Below are 18,120 nucleotides of genomic sequence, written 5' to 3'. Positions count from 1 at the left end.
ATCCAAAATTCAAGAAACTGCTGTATATGAGGGAATCAAATATAAATTGGAATTTTAGTTTTGTAAAACTTCTCGTAAGTAGAGAGCAGTGCGATCTCTGCTCATTGTTGCTTTCATTCCCAGTGATTGTTCTCCACAGCTAGAGCATTGTCATACCGTTTCTTTACTCATAAACATAGTGTCAGAGCAAGAGGTACCAATCTCTCTCTCTCTCTCTCTCTCTCTCTCTCTCTCTCTCTCTCTCTCTCTCTCTCTCTCTGTCTCTTTTCAGATGCACATCACCATTTGACTGTGTATTACTGTAATTTTTCTTCTGTATAAGCTAGATTTTGGCTTTTACGTCATTATTGTGTACATTTTGCCTGATAGCAACGTAAAATCCGAAATCTAGATTTACAGAAGAAAAATGCAGTAATATACAGACAAATGCCAGTGCATTCTTTCAAAAAATGCTTTATGACTGGGGTCAGCACCATCAAAAACTTTTTATGCATCATCTGTTACATGATGCATTAAAATCAATTTTATCACAACAAAGGTCATTAAACTGTCCAAAATTTTGGAAATTTGTAGCAAAGTTGAGGGACAACTCTCTGAAAAAGACTGAAGGACAGTTGGTACAAACACTTTTTATGAGATCCAGAAACTATTGAGAAAGCAGCTTACTGATGTTGCCCAAGGACTAGCGTGACTCAGGAGAATATTCACACTGTTAGCTAGCTTATTGAAGATGATCACCAAATAACAGTTGCTGAAATAGCTATTGAGGTTGGCGTAAGCTACAGTAGTGCTCAGGTGATCATTACTGATAGCCTTAGATTTCAAAAAATGGCCGCAGGGTGGGTGCCTTGTCTTTTCACTGCAGAGCACAAAGTGTGTCATCTTTAGGTGTGCAAACAGCTACTGACACACTACCAAACTGAAAGGGAACAGTTTTTGTACCATATAGTGACTTGCGGTGAAACATGGGTGCACCATTCATCTACATCTACATTTACATGGTGACTCTGCAATTCACACTTAAGTGCGTGGCAGAGGGTTCATCGAACCATTTTCATACTACTTCTCTATCATTCCACACTCGAATGGCGCATGGGAAAAAGGAACACCAAAATCTTTCCGTTCGAGCTCTGATTTCTCTTATTTTATTACGATGATCATTTTTCCATGTGTAGGTGGGTGTCAACAAAATATTTTCACATTCAGAAGAGAAAGTTGGTGATTGAAATTTCGTAAATAGATCTTGCCACAAAGAAGACCGCCTTTGTTTCAGTGACTGCCACCCCAACTCGCGTATCATATCAGTGACACTCTCACCCCTATTGTGCAATAACACAAAATGAGCTGCCGTTCTTTGCACTTTTTCGATGTCCTCCATCGATCCTACCTGGTAAGGCTCCCACACTGTGCAGCAGTATTCCAGCAGAGGATGGACAAGTGTAATACAGGCTGTCTCTTTAGTGGGTTTGTCACATCTTCTAAGTGTTCTGCCAACAAAGCGCAGTCTTTGTTTCACCTTCTCCACAATATTATGTATGTGGTCTTTCCAATTTAAGTTGCTTGTAATTGTAATTCCTAGGTATTTAATCAAATTGACAGCCCTTAGATTTGTGCAATATATTGTATACCCAAAATTTATCAGATCTCTTTTAGTACGCATGTGGATGATCTTGCACTTTTCTGTGTTTAGTGCCAATTGCCAGTTTTCGCACCATACAGAAATTCTCTCTAGATCATTGTGTAATTGGAATTGATTGTCTTATGATTTTACTGGATGGTAAATTACAGTGTCATCTACAAACAATCTAAGGGGGTTGCTCAGATTATCACCTAGATCATTTATGTAAATCAGGAACAGCAGAGGGCCTATGAAACTACCTTGCAGAACGCCAGATATCACTTCTGTTGTACTCGATGATTTACCGTCTATCACTACGAACTGTGACCTCTCTGAGATGAAATCACAAATCCAGTCACACAACTGAGACAATACTCCATATGCGCTCAATTTGGTTAATAGTCACTTGTGAGGTACGGTATCAGAAGCCTTCTGGAAATCTAGGAATATGGAATTGATCTGAGATCCCTTGTTGACAGCACTCATTACTTACACCCTGAAATAAAAAAATAGCAGCATGGTGTGACACAAAAACGACAAATCTACACCTGCCAAAGCCAAAAGCTGTCTCTTTGCTGGGAAAGTTCTCTCAACATTCTTCTTGGGTTTTAAAGGTTTTCTTTGGATCATTTTTTTCCATGAACACCATACTGTGAACACTGTGTACTGTTGTCAACTTTTTGACCATACAAAACATGCATATCTTTTGAAAAGACATCTATTTCCAATCTGGGATGTGATGGTGCACGTAACAAAAAGTTCAGTAGCTGTTGTGGACCACACTATAACATCCTCCCAAGGATCTGGAGTATCACCCTGTGATTTTCATTTACTTGGACCACTAAATGAAGCAGTCAGAGGACACAGATTTGATGATGATGATGGCGCTGTCGATGTGTTCATGTGCAACTGGCTGCTCTAACAGCCTTGTTCATTTTACAAAAGCAGGACCAAGAAACTCCCTATCCTCTGGGAAAAATGTGTTTCCTGTTAAGGAGACAATGTGAAAAAAAAAAAGTTCATGTGTATAAATTTTTGTTAAGATTACGTAAACTTATTGAAAACATTCCAGTTTATGTTTGAGTCACTCTTGTAATTCCTTTTTTGAACTGTGTGGTTACTTTTCACATACTGTGTGTTATATCTATTTGTTACTGCATTTATCTTCATTCCAGTGGTTCTATCTGTGTTCTTCAATTGAATTTAACCTAACAGTGTTCTTATATGTAACTTATCTGTGTTTATGTGCCCTTTCTGCCCTGAATATCATAAGACGGATTCACCTGGAATGACCTGACTACTTGTCAACAGATTCTCCAAATTTCCTCTGGTCTCTCCCTCTCCCTATCTTCCCCACCTCCTCACTGTTCCTAAAAGTGAAGCATTGTTTTCTTAAGCAAATGATACAGTTTTCATTTATTAGATGTTCATGTGGTTGTGAGAAAAAATTTACTCGTACTGAATAGATGAGAAAAAAGATTGTATTCAGCACTGTAAATAAGAAAAAAGGTCTTATTTCTGCAAAGATGTGCAGACAGTTGTTCAAAGTTCCATTGCACATGCATTAGGTGAAACATGTCACGCAAATAATAAAGTATGAAGCACTTTCTTGTCAATGGAAATAAGTTATTTGTCTTCTTTTTTCTTATTTCATTGGTCAAATAATGACTGGTGGCATGTGATTTAAAATTGTATTTGTGCAGTATAACATGAAAAAAATCCGAGTCACTCAAGCTGATTTTGTTTTATTTTCAGACTCCCATGAAGAAAACACAGAAACTTATAGCCAACGAGGGAATTACCTTCCCTAATGCGGTAAGACTTCTAAGAACAGCTAGGTAAAAAAGAAGTTATAAAATTTGATATATATACACACAAAATTCAAGCTTTCGCAACCAACGGTTGCTTCATCAGGAAAGAGGGAAGGAGAGGGAAAGACGAAAGGATGTGGGTTTTAAGGGAGAGGGTAAGGAGTCATTCCAATCCCAGGAGCGGAAAGACTTACCTTAGGGGGAGAAAAGGACAGGTATACATTCGCACACACACACATATCCATCCGCACATACACAGACACAAGCAGACATTTGTAAAGGCAAAGAGTTTGGCCAGAGATGTCAGTCGAGGCGGAAGTACAGAGGCAAAGATGTTGTTGAAAGACAGGTGAGGTATGAGCGGCGGCAACTTGAAATTAGCGGAGGTTGAGGCCTGGCGGATGACGAGAAGAGAGGATATACTGAAGGGCAAGTTCCCATCTCCGGAGTTCTGACAGGTTGGTGTTAGTGGGAAGTATCCAGATAACCCGGACGGTGTAACACTGTGCCAAGATGTGCTGGCCGTGCACCAAGGCATGTTTAGCCACAGGGTGATCCTCATTACCAACAAACACTGTCTGCCTGTGTCCATTCATGCGAATGGACAGTTTGTTGCTGGTCATTCCCACATAGAAAGCTTCACAGTGTAGGCAGGTCAGTTGGTAAATCACGTGGGTGCTTTCACACGTGGCTCTGCCTTTGATCGTGTACACCTTCCGGGTTACAGGACTGGAGTAGGTGGTGGTGGGAGGGTGCATGGGACAGGTTTTACACCGGGGGCGGTTACAAGGGTAGGAGCCAGAGGGTAGGGAAGGTGGTTTGGGGATTTCATTGGGATGAACTAAGAGGTTACAAAGGTTAGGTGGACGGCGGAAAGACACTCTTGGTGGAGTGGGGAGGATTTCATGAAGGATGAATCTCATTTCAGGGCAGGATTTGAGGAAGTCGTATCCCTGCTGGAGAACCACATTCAGAGTCTGATCCAGTCCCGGAGAGTATCCTGTCACAAGTGGGACACTTTTGTGGTTCTTCTGTGGGAGGTTCTGGGTTTGAGGAGATGAGGAAGTGGCTCTGGTTATTTGCTTCTGTACCAGGTCGGGAGGGTAGTTGCGGGATGCGAAAGCTGTTTTCAGGTTGTTGGTGTAATGGTTCAGGGATTCCGGACTGGAGCAGATTCGTTTGCCATGAAGACCTAGGCTGTAGGGAAGGGACCGTTTGATGTGGAATGGGTGGCAACTGTCATAATGGAGGTACTGTTGCTTGTTGGTGGGTTTGATGTGGACGGATGTGTGAAGCTGGCCATTGGACAGATGGAGGTCAATGTCAAGGAAAGTGGCATGGGATTTGGAGTAGGACCAGGTGAATCTGATGGAACCAAAGGAGTTGAGGTTGGAGAGGATATTCTGGAGTTCTTCTTCACTGTGAGTCCAGATCATGAAGATGTCATTGTTGTGGACTGGCAAGACAGTCAATCCACTATGACAGGAAGCCGATAGGCACGCGTTTAAGCTCACACAGGCTGGCGTGAGGTCTGGAACAGGACAAGGAATTGAGACTAGCAAAAATAGTACGTATCTGTTGGAATACTTAACTTTAATCCATAATTGGTGAACATCTCTCTTGACGGTACATGTTTTACAGCATCAATAGTAACTGGTAATGGCGCCTTGCTAGGTCGTAGCAAATGACGTAGCTGAAGGCTATGCTATCGTCTCGGCAAATGAGAGCGTATTTTGTCATTGAACCATCACTAGCAAAGTCGGCTGTACAACTGGGGCGAGTGCTAGGAAGTCTCTCTAGACCTGCCGTGTGGCGGCGCTCGGTCTGCAATCACTGATAGTGGCGACACGCGGGTCCGACGTATACTAACGGACTGCGGCCGATTTAAAGGCTACCACCTAGCAAGTGTGGTGTCTGGCGGTGACACCACAGTCATCAATAAATCTGTACCAAACTTTGGGTTGGCAGGCCTGGGTAACCAAGAAGGCTTCCTCTAAGAGACCCATGAATAGGTTGGCATACGAGGGGGCCATCCTGGTACCCATGGCTGTTCCCTTTAATTGTTGGTATGTCTGGTCTTCAAAAGTGAAGAAGTTGTGGGTCAGGATGAAGCTGGCTAAGGGAATGAGGAAAGAGGTTTTAGGTTGGGTGGCAGGTGATCGGCGTGAAAGGAAGTGCTCCATCGCAGCGAGGCCCTGGACCACCGGATCAACATAGACCAGCTTTAACCAACACTTTTTCGCCTTTTTTCACACCAGATCTCCAGTTGCTTTCTAGTTCACCTTTATCTCTCCCCATATATTTTTATTTTCATTTTCATTTCAGCCTCATGTTACACTTTCCACCTTCTAATACCATGTCACCCTCACAACACCCCCACAACGGCCCCATTAAGTTTTATTTACATTCCCTCCGCAAACATGCCTTCGCCCTAGCCAGATTACGGTCCCATATTTTATTTTCTCAGGCTTGTCTGACATTTGGCATTACCCCCAAAGGCCTCACACTTAAAGTTCCCATCTCTGGCTGCAACCCTTCTTTCCATCAGTCCCTATACCAGTTCCAAACTGAACAATCCATTGCCCTCACCCACCTAATCCTTCACCTACACATCAACTCAGCCAATGAACACACCCGTCAGCTCCTATCCCTAATAAAAGTCCTCAATCTTTCCTCTCCCACGTCCACACCGGCTGTTCAGAGCATCCTCCTAGAGGCCAACCGCAAATTAGAACAGCATGTCACCCTCCACCTCAAAAAACTATCCAATCTCCTGGTTTCCCACCTCTGGAAAGATAACTCACTCACCCTTCACAACCTTTCCAGCGAACCTCAACCTCCTCTCATTGCACACAAATCCAGTCTCTCCCATCTACTCAATCTCCCACTTCCAGCTCCACTCCCTCCAAAATCTCAAAATTCCAATCAACACAATCTGGAACCACAACACCCTAATTCAGTAGTTAACCTTTCCTCCAAACCTCTCTCCCAATCCGAAACCTCTGTCCTATCCAAAGGCCTCACCTTCAGCCCCACTCCCAGATTCAATCAAACAGCCCTCGTCAAAGATTTACTGTCCTACACTCGTACTCTCTGCTGGAAATATCACTTTGCCACAAATGATTCTAATCCTACTCCTAATGATCCAACTCCCCAAGACACTATCCAAATTGAACCCTGCCTGGAACAGTTCCATCCTCTGTCAGAGCGGGACCCACCTCCTCTTCCTCAAAATCACCCTCTCCAAACCTTCCAGGAATTTCTGACTTCCAGCCTTGCCTCTCAATCCTTTTTAAAAAAACCTTAATCCTACTCCCAACATCACCACTGCTGAAGCCCAGGCTATCCGTGATCTGAAGGCTGACCAATCCATCGTCATTCTTCCGGCGGACAAGGGTTCCACGACCGTGGTACTTGATCATCGGGAGTACGTGGCTGAGGGACTGCGTCAGCTTTCAGACAACACCACATACAAAGTTTGCCAGGGTAATCCCATTCTTGATGTCCAGGTGGAGCTTCAAGGAATCCTCAGAACCTTAGGCCCCCAACAAAACCCTTCACCTGACTCCATTAACCTCCTGACCCCACCGACACCCCGCACCCCTACCTTCTACATTCTTCCTAAAATTCACAAACCCAATCATCCCGGCCGCCCCATTGTAGCTGGTTACCAAGCCCCCACAGAACGTATCTCTGCCTACGTAGATCAACACCTTCAACCCATTACATGCAGTCTCCCATCCTTCATCAAAGACACCAACCACTTTCTCGAACACTTGGAGTCCTTACCCAATCTGTTACCCCCGGAAACCATCCTTGTAACCATTGATGCCACTTTCTTATACACAAATATTCTGCACGTCCAGGGCCTCACTGCGATGGAGCACTTCCTTTCACGCCGATCACCTGCCATCCTACCTAAAACCTCTTTCCTCATTACCTTAGCCAGCTTCACCCTGACCCACAACTTCTTCACTTTTGAAGGCCAGACATACCAACAATTAAAGGGAACAGCCATGGGTACCAGGATGGCCCCCTCGTATGCCAATCTATTCATGTGTTGAAACTTCCTGGCAGATTAAAACTGTGTGCCCGACCGAGACTCGAACTCGGGACCTTTGCCTTTCGTGGGCAAGTGCTCTACCATATGAGCTACCGAAGCATGACTCACGCCCGGTACTCACAGCTTTACTTCTGCCAGTATCTCATCTCCTACCTTCCAAACTTTACAGAAGCTCTGGAAACATCCCGTAGGCTGTGGCTAAGCCATGTCTCCGCTGTATCCTTTCTTTCAGGAGTGCTAGTTCTGCAAGGTCCGCAGGAGAGCTTCTGTAAAGTTTGGAAGGTAGGAGACGAGATACTGGCAGAAGTAAAACTGTGAGTACCGGGCGTGAGTCGTGCTTCGGTAGCTCAGATGGTAGAGCACTTGCCCGCGAAAGGCAACGGTCCCGAGTTCGAGTCTAGGTCGGGCACACAGTTTTAATCTGCCAGGAAGTTTCATATCAGCGCACACTCCACTGCAGAGTGAAAATGCATTCTGGTATTCATGGGTCGCTTAGACGAAGCCTTCTTGGTTACCCATGCCTGCCAACCCAAAGTTTGGTACAGATTTATTGATGAAATCTTCATGATCTGGACTCGCACTGAAGAAGAACTCCAGAATTTCCTCTCCAACCTCAACTCCTTTGGTTCCATCAGATTCACCTGGTCCTACTCCAAATCCCATGCCACTTTCCTTGACATTGACCTCCATCTGTCCAATGGCCAGCTTCACACCTCCGTCCACATCAAACCCACCAACAAGCAACAGTACCTCCATTATGACAGTTGCCACCCATTCCACATCAAACGGTCCCTTCCCTACAGCCTAGGTCTTCATGGCAAACGAATCTGCTCCAGTCCGGAATCCCTGAACCATTACACCAACAACCTGAAAACAGCTTTCGCATCCCGCAACTACCCTCCTGACCTGGTAGAGAAGCAAATAACCAGAGCCACTTCCTCATCCCCTCAAACCCAGAACCTCCCACAGAAGAACCACAAAAGTGTCCCACTTGTGGCAGGATACTCTCCGGGACTGGATCAGACTCTGAATGTGGTTCTCCAGCAGGGATACGACTTCCTCAAATCCTGCCCTGAAATGAGATCCATCCTTCATGAAATCCTCCCCACTCCACCAAGAGTGTCTTTCCGCCGTCCACCTAACCTTTGTAACCTCTTAGTTCATCCCAATGAAATCCCCAAACCACCTTCCCTACCCTCTGGCTCCTACCCTTGTAACCACCCCCGGTGTAAAACCTGTCCCATGCACCCTCCCACCACCACCTACTCCAGTCCTGTAACCCGGAAGGTGTACACGATCAAAGGCAGAGCCACGTGTGAAAGCACTCACGTGATTTACCAGCTGACCTGCCTACACTGTGAAGCTTTCTATGTGGGAATGACCAGCAACAAACTGTCCATTCGCATGAATGGACACAGGCAGACAGTGTTTGTTGGTAATGAGGATCACCCTGTGGCTAAACATGCCTTGGTGCACGGCCAGCACATCTTGGCACAGTGTTACACCGTCCGGGTTATCTGGATACTTCCCACTAACACCAACCTGTCAGAACTCCGGAGATGGGAACTTGCCCTTCAGTATATCCTCTCTTCTCGTCATCCGCCAGGCCTCAACCTCCGCTAATTTCAAGTTGCCGCCGCTCATACCTCACCTGTCTTTCAACAACATCTTTGCCTCTGTACTTCCACCTCGACTGACATCTCTGGCCAAACTCTTTGCCTTTACAAATGTCTGCTTGTGTCTGTGTATGTGCGGATGGATATGTGTGTGTGTGCGAATGTATACCTGTCCTTTTCTCCCCCTAAGGTAAGTCTTTCCGCTCCTGGGATTGGAATGACTCCCTACCCTCTCCCTTAAAACCCACATCCTTTCGTCTTTCCCTCTCCTTCCCTCTTTCCTGATGAAGCAACCGTTGGTTGCGAAAGCTTGAATTTTGTGTGTATGTTTGTGTTTGTTTGCGTGTCTATCAACCTGCCAGAGCCTTCGTTTGGTAAGTCACATCATCTTTGTTTTTAGATATATTTTTCCCACGTGGAATGTTTCTCTGTGCATGCGTTTGTGTGTTTTCTTATTGTGTCTATCTACAGACACAATAAGAAAACACACAAACGCACGCACACACACACACAAATTTCAAGCTTTCGCAACCCACGCTTGCTTCATCAGGAAAGAGGGAAGGAGAGGGAAAGACAAAAGGATGTGGGTTTTAAGGGAGGGGGTAAGGAGTCATTCCAATCCCGGGAGCGGAAAGACTTACCTCAGGGGGAAAAAGGGACAGGTATACACTCGCGGGCGCGCGCGCGCGCACACACACACACACACACACACACACACACACACACACACACACACACACATATATATCCATCCGCACATATTGGTATGTGTGGGGATGGATATGTGCGTGTGTGCGCGAGTGTATACATGTCCCTTTTTCCCCCTACGGTAAGTCTTTCCACTCCCGGGATTGGAATGACTGCTTACCCTCTCCCTTAAAACCCACATCGTTTCGTATTTCCCTCTCCTTCCCTCTTTCCTGATGAAGCAACCGTGGGTTGCGAAAGCTTGAAATTTGTGTGTGTGTGAACATTAAAACCGCTAGTGGTTCTTACTCCCCCCCCCCCCCCCCCCCCCTCTTCCCAAAAAAAGTCATCATCAGACTTATGACTGGTTTAAGGCAGTCAACCATAAATTCCTCTCCTGTGTCAACCTTTTCATCTCAGAGTAGCAAATGCAACATACATCTTCAATTATTTGCTAGATGCATTCAAATCTCTGGCTTCCTGTACAGTTTTTACCTTCTGCAGCTCCCTTTAGTACCACTGAAGTTATTCCCTGATATCTTACCACATGTACTATCATCTTGTCAATGTTTTACAAATGTTCCTTTCTGTGCTGATTACTGTGGAGAACCTAATCTTTTCTTTCTACCTGATTTTCAACATTCTTTTGTAGCACTGCTTATCAAAATGCTTGATTCTCCTCTGTTCCAGTTTTCTCACAGTCCATGTTTCACTACCATATAATGTCATTCTTCAAATGTACATTGTCCGAAATTTCTTCCTCTAATTAAGGCTGATGGTTGATAATAGTAGACTTCTAATGGCCAGGAATGCCATTTTTGCCAGTGATAGTCTGCTTATTATGTCCTTAATGCTCCATCCATCATGGGTTAATTTGCTGCCAAAGTAGCAGAATTCCTTTGCTTCATCTACTCTGTGATCCCAATTTTGATGTTCAGGTTCTTACTGTTCTCATTTCTGCTACTTCTCATTATTTTCATCTCTCTTCAATTTACTCTGTCTGTATTCTGTACTCATTAGGCTGTTCATTCCATTCAAAAGCTCCTGTAATACATCTTCACTTTCACTGGGGATAGCAGTGTCATCAGTGAATCTTATGACTGATACCCTTTAATCCTGAATTTTAATCCCACTCTTGAACCTTTCTTTTAGTTCCATCATTGCTTCTTCAATATACAGATTGAACAGTAGTGGTGGAAGATTACATCCTTGTCTTACACCCTTTTTAATATGAGCAGTTTGTTCTTTGTCTTCCATCCCCTCTTGGTTCTTGCGCATATTGTGTATTACCTATCTTTCCCTGTAGCTTACATCTATTTTTCTCAGAATTTGGAACATGTTGCACCACTGGAATGAATAATGGTATGGCATTGATGGCCAGGAGTCACCACATGGGTAAGTCCAGCTGCCAGGTTGCAAGTCTTTTCAGTTGACACCACATTGGATGACTTGCATGTCAGTGCTGAAATAATGATGAGGACAACACAACACAACACCCAGTCCCCAAGTTGTGAAAATCTCCAACTCAGCCGAGAATCAAACCCTGACCCACTGCATGGCAGTTAGACATCGAAGGGAGTGGACTTGCACAATTTTATGCTGTTGAATACTTTTTGTCTTGATTTTTCTTTAGTCTTGCTTCCATTGTCAGCTGCAATGTCAGAATTGCCAATCTGGTGCCTTTACCTTTCCTAAAGCCAAACTGATCATCTAACTGATTCTCAATTTTTTTGTCCATTCTTCTGTTTACTATTCTTGTCAGCAACTTGGATGCATGAGCTGCTAAGCTGATTGTGCAATAATTCTCGTACTGATAGCTCTTGCTATCTTTGAAACCAACATGAATAGTGGTTTTGTTGTCACTTCCCCAATTATTTCAGAAATTCTGGTGAAATGTTGTCTATTCGTTCTGCCTTATTTGATCTTCAGTCATCCAAAACTATCTTAATTTCTGATTCTAATATTGGATTCCCTACCTCACCCCTGTCGACTCCTGTTTCTTCTTCTATCACATCACATGACAAGTCCTTCCTCTCATAGAGGTCTTGAGTGTACTTTTTCCACCTATCTGCTCTCTCCTCTGTATTTAACAGTGGAATTCCCATTGGATTCATTATGTTGCTGCCCTTATTTTAATTTCACTGAAGCTTGTCTTGACTTTTTTATATGTTGAGTCAGTCTTTCTGACAATCATTTCTTTTTCAATTTCTTTACATTTTTCAAGCAGCCGCTATGCCTGAGATTCCCTGCACTTCCTGTTTATTTAATTCCTAAGTGACTTGTATTTCTGTATTCCTAAATTTGCTGTAACATTTTCATACTTCCTTCTTTCATCGATCAACTGAAGTATTTCTTCTGTTTCTTCACAGTTACCTTCCTTGTGCCTATGTGTCTCTTTCCAACTTCTTTGATTGCCCTTTTTAGAGAGGTCAATTCCTCTTCAACTGAATTGCCTACCCAGCTATTCATTATTGCAGTATCTATAGCCTCATAGAACTTCAAATGTACAAAGGACATTAAAAAAGTTGTCTCTAATTTTTTTATTTTTTCCAGGAGAAGAATGAGTGTTTTTGTGAACATACTTGGAACATTTAGCTATACATTGAGCTTACTCAATTTAGCCTCCATCAGCTGTCACACATCTGACCCAACGTTCTTTCCATGATGTAAATGCACTTCGGTAAAATTCTATGGATTGACTTTTACACCATCGCTTGACACAGGAAAGAAGGTCTTTCTCACTATCAAATGTTTTACCACACAGGTAGGCCCTGAGATGACCAAAGAGGTAAAAATCATACGGAGCCAAGTCCGGACTAAGGAGGATGAGGACCAATTTTCCATCCCATTTTCCTCATTTTCTCATGCATCATAAGGGCTGTATGGGGTTTGGCCTTGTCGTGGTGTAGTCTGATGAACTGATTCTGAAGCTGTGGTCTGTGGGTCTTGATGGCACGTCGCAGCTTGTCCGATGAGAAACAGTAACGGTCCCAGTTAATTTTGAAGCCAGGTTTCAAAAAGTCAGTGAAAATGACACCACACTGATCCCAGAAGAAGGAGGCTATCACCTTTCAGCCTGCTGTTTGTGAAAGTCTTGGTTTCTTCTTCTGGGGAACCCAGATGACATCACTCCATGGATTGGGTTTTGCTCTTGGGTTTGGACAAAAAATGACCATGTTTCATCCTGAGTAATGACGCCGTCAAAACACTGTTTCCACTCTTGAGTAAAGGTCTTCATGAGACCCTCGCACACATTCTGCCTCATTGTTTTCATTTCTCTTGTCAGTTATCTAGGCACCCAGCATGCACAGATTTTTCTGTACCAGTGATATCATACTACCCAATGACAAACGAGTCATTTCAGCAAGCTGTCACGTTGTCACACATCTGTCATTTTGGATGATTTGATCAGTGGTCTCCTTATTCACATCACTCACTGCCGTCAATGGTCTACGGCATCGTGGATTGTCCAGTAGAGGGAAATCACTTTCTTTAAACCTCTGCAACCACTGCTGGATACTGCTGCGATCCACTGTATCCTCCCCATGAATAGGGAGCAACTTCCTGTGAATCGATGTGGCAGAGTCATCGCCGGTCTTGAAGAGGAACACCATCACCGACCATTGTTGCAACCTGACATCTACTTCACGGTCCATTATGGCTCAGCTGTAAATAAATAAAATACTTTTATATACCAAGTTATAGCTAAATGTTCCAAGTATGTTCACAAAAAATTTCATTCTCCTCCTGCAAAAAATATAAAAATTACAGAAGACTGTGCAAAACTTTTTGAATGCCCTTTGTATCTCTTCATTACTTAGCATTTCTGTATCCTGTTTCTTTGTTCATTGGTTCTTCCTGACTAGTTTGTTAAACTTCAGCCTACTCTTCATCATTACTGAATTGTGATCTGAGTCTATATCTGCTCCTGGGTGTGCCTTACAATCAAACATTTGATTTCATAATCTCTTACTGACCATGATGTAATCCAACTGGAACCTTCTTGCATCTACCGACCTTTTCCAAGTATACCTCCCTCTCTTGTGTTTCTTGAACAGAGTGTTTACTATTATTAACAGATATTTAATGCAGAACTAAGCTAGTCTTTCACCCCTATCATTCCTGTGATGAACATCACCTGCAACCCATTCTTCTAGTCCTTCCCCTAGAGCCACATTCCAGTCCCCAGTGACTATTACATTTTCCTCTCCCTTTACTTACTGAATTACCCTTTCAGTATCCTCATATACTTTCTCTGTCTTTTCATCCTCTGCTAGTGATATCAGCATGTATACCTGCACTATGGTAGTTGGTGTTGGTCTGCTGTCGATACTGATGATAACAAACCTATTACTGAACTGTTCAGCGTAACTCACTCACTGCCCTGTTTTCCTATTCATAGCAAATTTCACTCCTGTTATACCATTTTCTGCTTATGTTGATGTTACCCTGTACTTGCCTGACCATAAATTCTTGTCTTCTTTCCAGTTCTCTTCATGGACCCCACCGTATCTAGATTGAGCCTTTGCATTTCCTTTTTCAGATTTTCTGTCTTTTCTACCACGTTCAAACTTGTGACTTTCTGTGTCCCTACTTGTATAAAGTTATCCTTTTGGTGGTTATTCGGTCTCCTTCTCATGGTCATCTTCCCCTTGGCAGCCCATTCCCCAAGGTCTGAAGGAGAGCTAGTGTGGAATCTTTGCCAGCGGAGAGATCATCATGACATTTTTTCAGACACATGCTTTCTGCATTCTCAGCCATTGATCATTGCTGATTCTTCTTCCTTTTAGGGGCAGTTTCCCACCCCAAGGGCAAGAAAGTGCCCTGAACTGAGTGCGTTCAGTCGTGGAGAGACAGATGGGCCTCCTGTATTTACCTGCAGAAGGCAGTACTCCAAGTACTGCTATACATGAAAATAAACAGTAGCTCTCCATGTATCTTTCAATCACAAGCTCTTTCTCCTAGAAGAAGAGAGGGAGAGGTCAAGTGAGATCAGACCGGGTGGTGGTGGTGGTGGAGGTGGAGGTGGTGGAGCAGCTGTAGGTTTCTCAGAACTCCACCTAAGATGGCTTTCGGGATGTGAAAGAGTACAAAGATCTCATACAAGATGGGTAACAATGAGCCAGGACCAAGTTACAAAATAATAATAATAATAATAATAAATCCATAAATTCATCTTAAAACGTACTTGTTCTTAATTGGGTAAAAATATAAATTTTCTCTGTGGATAATGATGTAAGGAGAATTTAGTATTTTGCACAACACGTATAGTTCATGTGAGAGTGAGAAGCGGAGTTATTTATAATTTATCTTGATTGGGGTGGCCGAGCAGTTCTAGGCGCTACAGTCTGGAACTGCGTGACCGCTACGGTCGCAGGTTCGAATCCTGCATCGGGCATGGATGTGTGTGATATCCTTAGGTTATTTATGTAATAAGTACAAAACATCATTTTCTGATTCCTTTTACTCGAAACATTTGATTCACAAATTGCACTTTAATCAAACTGCATACTGCTCAGCAGTTCCAACTATCCTACTCTTACAACATGCTGTATGACATGGGCACAAATTACTGTAACTGTGCTCCTTGACAATGTTAGTGCCAAAACTTGTTCAGGTCATTGTCTTATTTCAATGCTAATTTTTGAAATTTACAAATGTTTTCCGGTTTTCTGTGTTTGTATTTTACAACTCTTTATTTAGTTGCTTATCAACTGATGTTATGATCTTATTATGTGTGTATTCAGTTTTACATTAATTTCAACAAATTGGGACCCATATGTCCATATATTTTATGAATTTTATTCTAACTCTTATAAAAAACACAGTTTATAGATTGTATTCCATAAATTATACCAAAAGTCACCAGCTGCATAAGAAACAGCAAAACATAAGTGTTTTGTTATAAAATCTGCTACATATATAAATTTGGGATAGCTTCTCCATTTTCAAAGAAAACACCACCCCCACTGTCATAGAGATGAATGTTGTTATACTAATGAACATCTGCTGATGTATAACTTCCATATGACAGTTCGGACAAATAATTCACACTCTGTCTTTTGTTCATCTTCTTCCAGCAAGTTCTTTGCAAGCATTTCTGTTAGCTCTTGCGGTAGTTGCACCTCATGAATGTAAGCTGTGGTCAAGAAATTTGTCAAATAAATTTAACAAAATTATTTGTGCAGCTTAATTAATTTAGTATAGTGTACTTATTTTATGGGGCCAGAGAGCAGTTCTCAATGAGGGTAAGGGAGCATGAATTGGGAGGATGTGATAGGACAGAAGGGATGGAAACTGTAGAGTGGAGGGTGTGGGGACAGTAGATTACTATACGTTGAGGCCAGGATAATTTCAGGAGCAGAGAATGTGTGCAGTTCAAAAAAGATGGTGGTGGAGAGGAGAATCCAGATAGACCAGGCTATGAAGCAGCTATTAAAATCAAGCCATGTTATATTCAGCTGCATGTTGTTCCAAAAGGTGCTCCACTTCACTTGTGGCCACAGTTTGGCAGTGGCCATTCACCCCAGTGACAGCTGGTCAGTAGTCATATCTGTATAGAAAACCTGTGCAATCATTGCAGCTCGGCTGCTATATGACATAGCTACTTGCACAAGTGGCCTGACTTCTGATGGGATAGGATAAGCTTGTGACAGGGCTGGAATAGGAAGAGCTGGGTGTGTGGATTGGGCAGGTCTTGCATGGGTCTTCCCTATAGCAAGGGGTTGGGTTTGGGAGTGGCATAGGTGTGGTCTAGGATGCTGTGGAGGCTTGGGTGGAAGACAGAATAATTCTTTAGGAGGGCTGGGAAGAACCTTGGATTAGGATGTCCCTCATTTCAGTGCATGATGAAGATGATAATAATAATAATAATAATAAAGCCATGATTAAGGACATGGAGCAGTTATTCCAGTCTGGGTGGTATTCAGTGTCAAAAGAGGTGCTCCTTTGTATCTGGTTCTTTGGGGGGGGGGGGGGGGGGGAGGATTTATATGTAACAGGAAATCTGTTTGAGGACTAGGTCTGGGGGTAGAACCTGTCTGTAAAGCCTTTGTCATATATTCAGCATACTGAGCAAGGGAGTTTTTGTCACTGCAGATATGCTGTCCCAGAGTGGTCAGGCTGTATGGGAGAGTTTATTTTGGTATGGAAAGGATAGCAGCTGTTGAAATGCAGGTACTGTTGGTGGGTCGTGGGTTTAATGTGGTCAGAGGCATGGATGAAGCCATCAAAGAGGACCTGGCCAACGTCAAGGAAGGTGAGGAGGACCAGGTGAAGCTGATGGAAGAGAAGGTGTTGAGGTTGTGAAGGAATGAGGATAGGGTATCCTGGCACTGAGTTCAGATCATGAAGATGTCATCAATGGACATGAACCACAGCAGGGATTTAGGAGGCTAGAAAGGTTTCCTCTAGATGGCCCATAGACAGAATGACATAGAATGGTGTCATTGCTGTGCTGCGGATTTGTTTATATACCTTCCCTTAATAGCAAAAGTAATTATGTGATAAAGTAAAGGTGTATATGGAATGAGGTAGAGGATTTGGAGTCAAAGGGACTTTTGGAGAGTTAGTGTTCATTAGCGGGAAACTATGAGCATGAGGGATGTTTGTGTATAGGAAAGTGATGTCAACAGTGACGTGTAAGGGTCCAAGAGGTAAAGGTGTGGGGATGGTGGGAGTCAGTGAAGGAACTGGTTGGTATCTTTGACATGGGAGGCTCGATTGACTGGAAGTGTTGGTCAATGGGGGTCAAAATTCTTTTAGTGGGAGTACAGTAACCAGCTACATTGTGTCATCCAGGATTGTTGGGTTTGTAGATTTTGGGGAGCATGTAAAAGGTGGATGTGTGGGGTGTCATAGGGGTGAGAAGGGAAATGAATTTGGGGGATAGGTTCCGGGGGGGGGGGGGGGGGGGACACCTAAGGCTTTAAACGAGGGTTGGATGTTACGTGAGACTTCTGGGATTGGATGACTATAGCAGAGTGTATAGGTGGAGGAGTCAGACAATTGGCAGAGGTCTTACACCATGTAGTTACTGTGATTCTGCAATTCATAATGTCTTGCCACCATCAGCCCCTCCATGCTCTGCCAAGCATTGCTCACTGCTACCCTTTCACCCTTCCCCTTCCATTATACATTGCTATCCTTCCTCTTTCTCCAACCACACTCCGAGTTCCTGCTTCGGTTCAGATAGTGGTCATGTGTGTGTGAGGTGTGCTTGTGCAAATTTGTGTGTTTGCTTTCTGGAGAAGGCTCAGGCTGAAAGCTCAATGTGTAACAATCTTTTTGTTGTACCTGTCTGTGACTTAACATGTCATCTTTATG

At 43.4% G+C, this 18,120-nt stretch overlaps 1 protein-coding gene across 2 annotated transcripts in view; it reads left to right on the top strand.

Annotated features, from left to right (window-relative positions):
• LOC126456981 (N-acetylglucosamine-6-sulfatase-like) overlaps positions 1-18,120 on the top strand; it is a 73,385-nt gene that overhangs the window by 32,052 nt on the left and 23,213 nt on the right. For both annotated transcript variants that reach the window (XM_050092936.1, XM_050092937.1), the window contains exon 2: positions 3,374-3,433. In XM_050092936.1, the coding sequence (XP_049948893.1) occupies positions 3,374-3,433 (60 nt within the window). The remainder of the gene's footprint in view (positions 1-3,373; positions 3,434-18,120) is intronic.

The sequence above is a fragment of the Schistocerca serialis genome, chromosome 2 (genome assembly GCF_023864345.2).
Source record: "Schistocerca serialis cubense isolate TAMUIC-IGC-003099 chromosome 2, iqSchSeri2.2, whole genome shotgun sequence".
Classification (NCBI taxonomy): Eukaryota; Metazoa; Arthropoda; class Insecta; order Orthoptera; family Acrididae; genus Schistocerca; species Schistocerca serialis.
The sequence above is the reverse complement of the archived record's forward strand: the minus strand, read 5'-3'. Positions and strand labels throughout refer to the sequence as shown.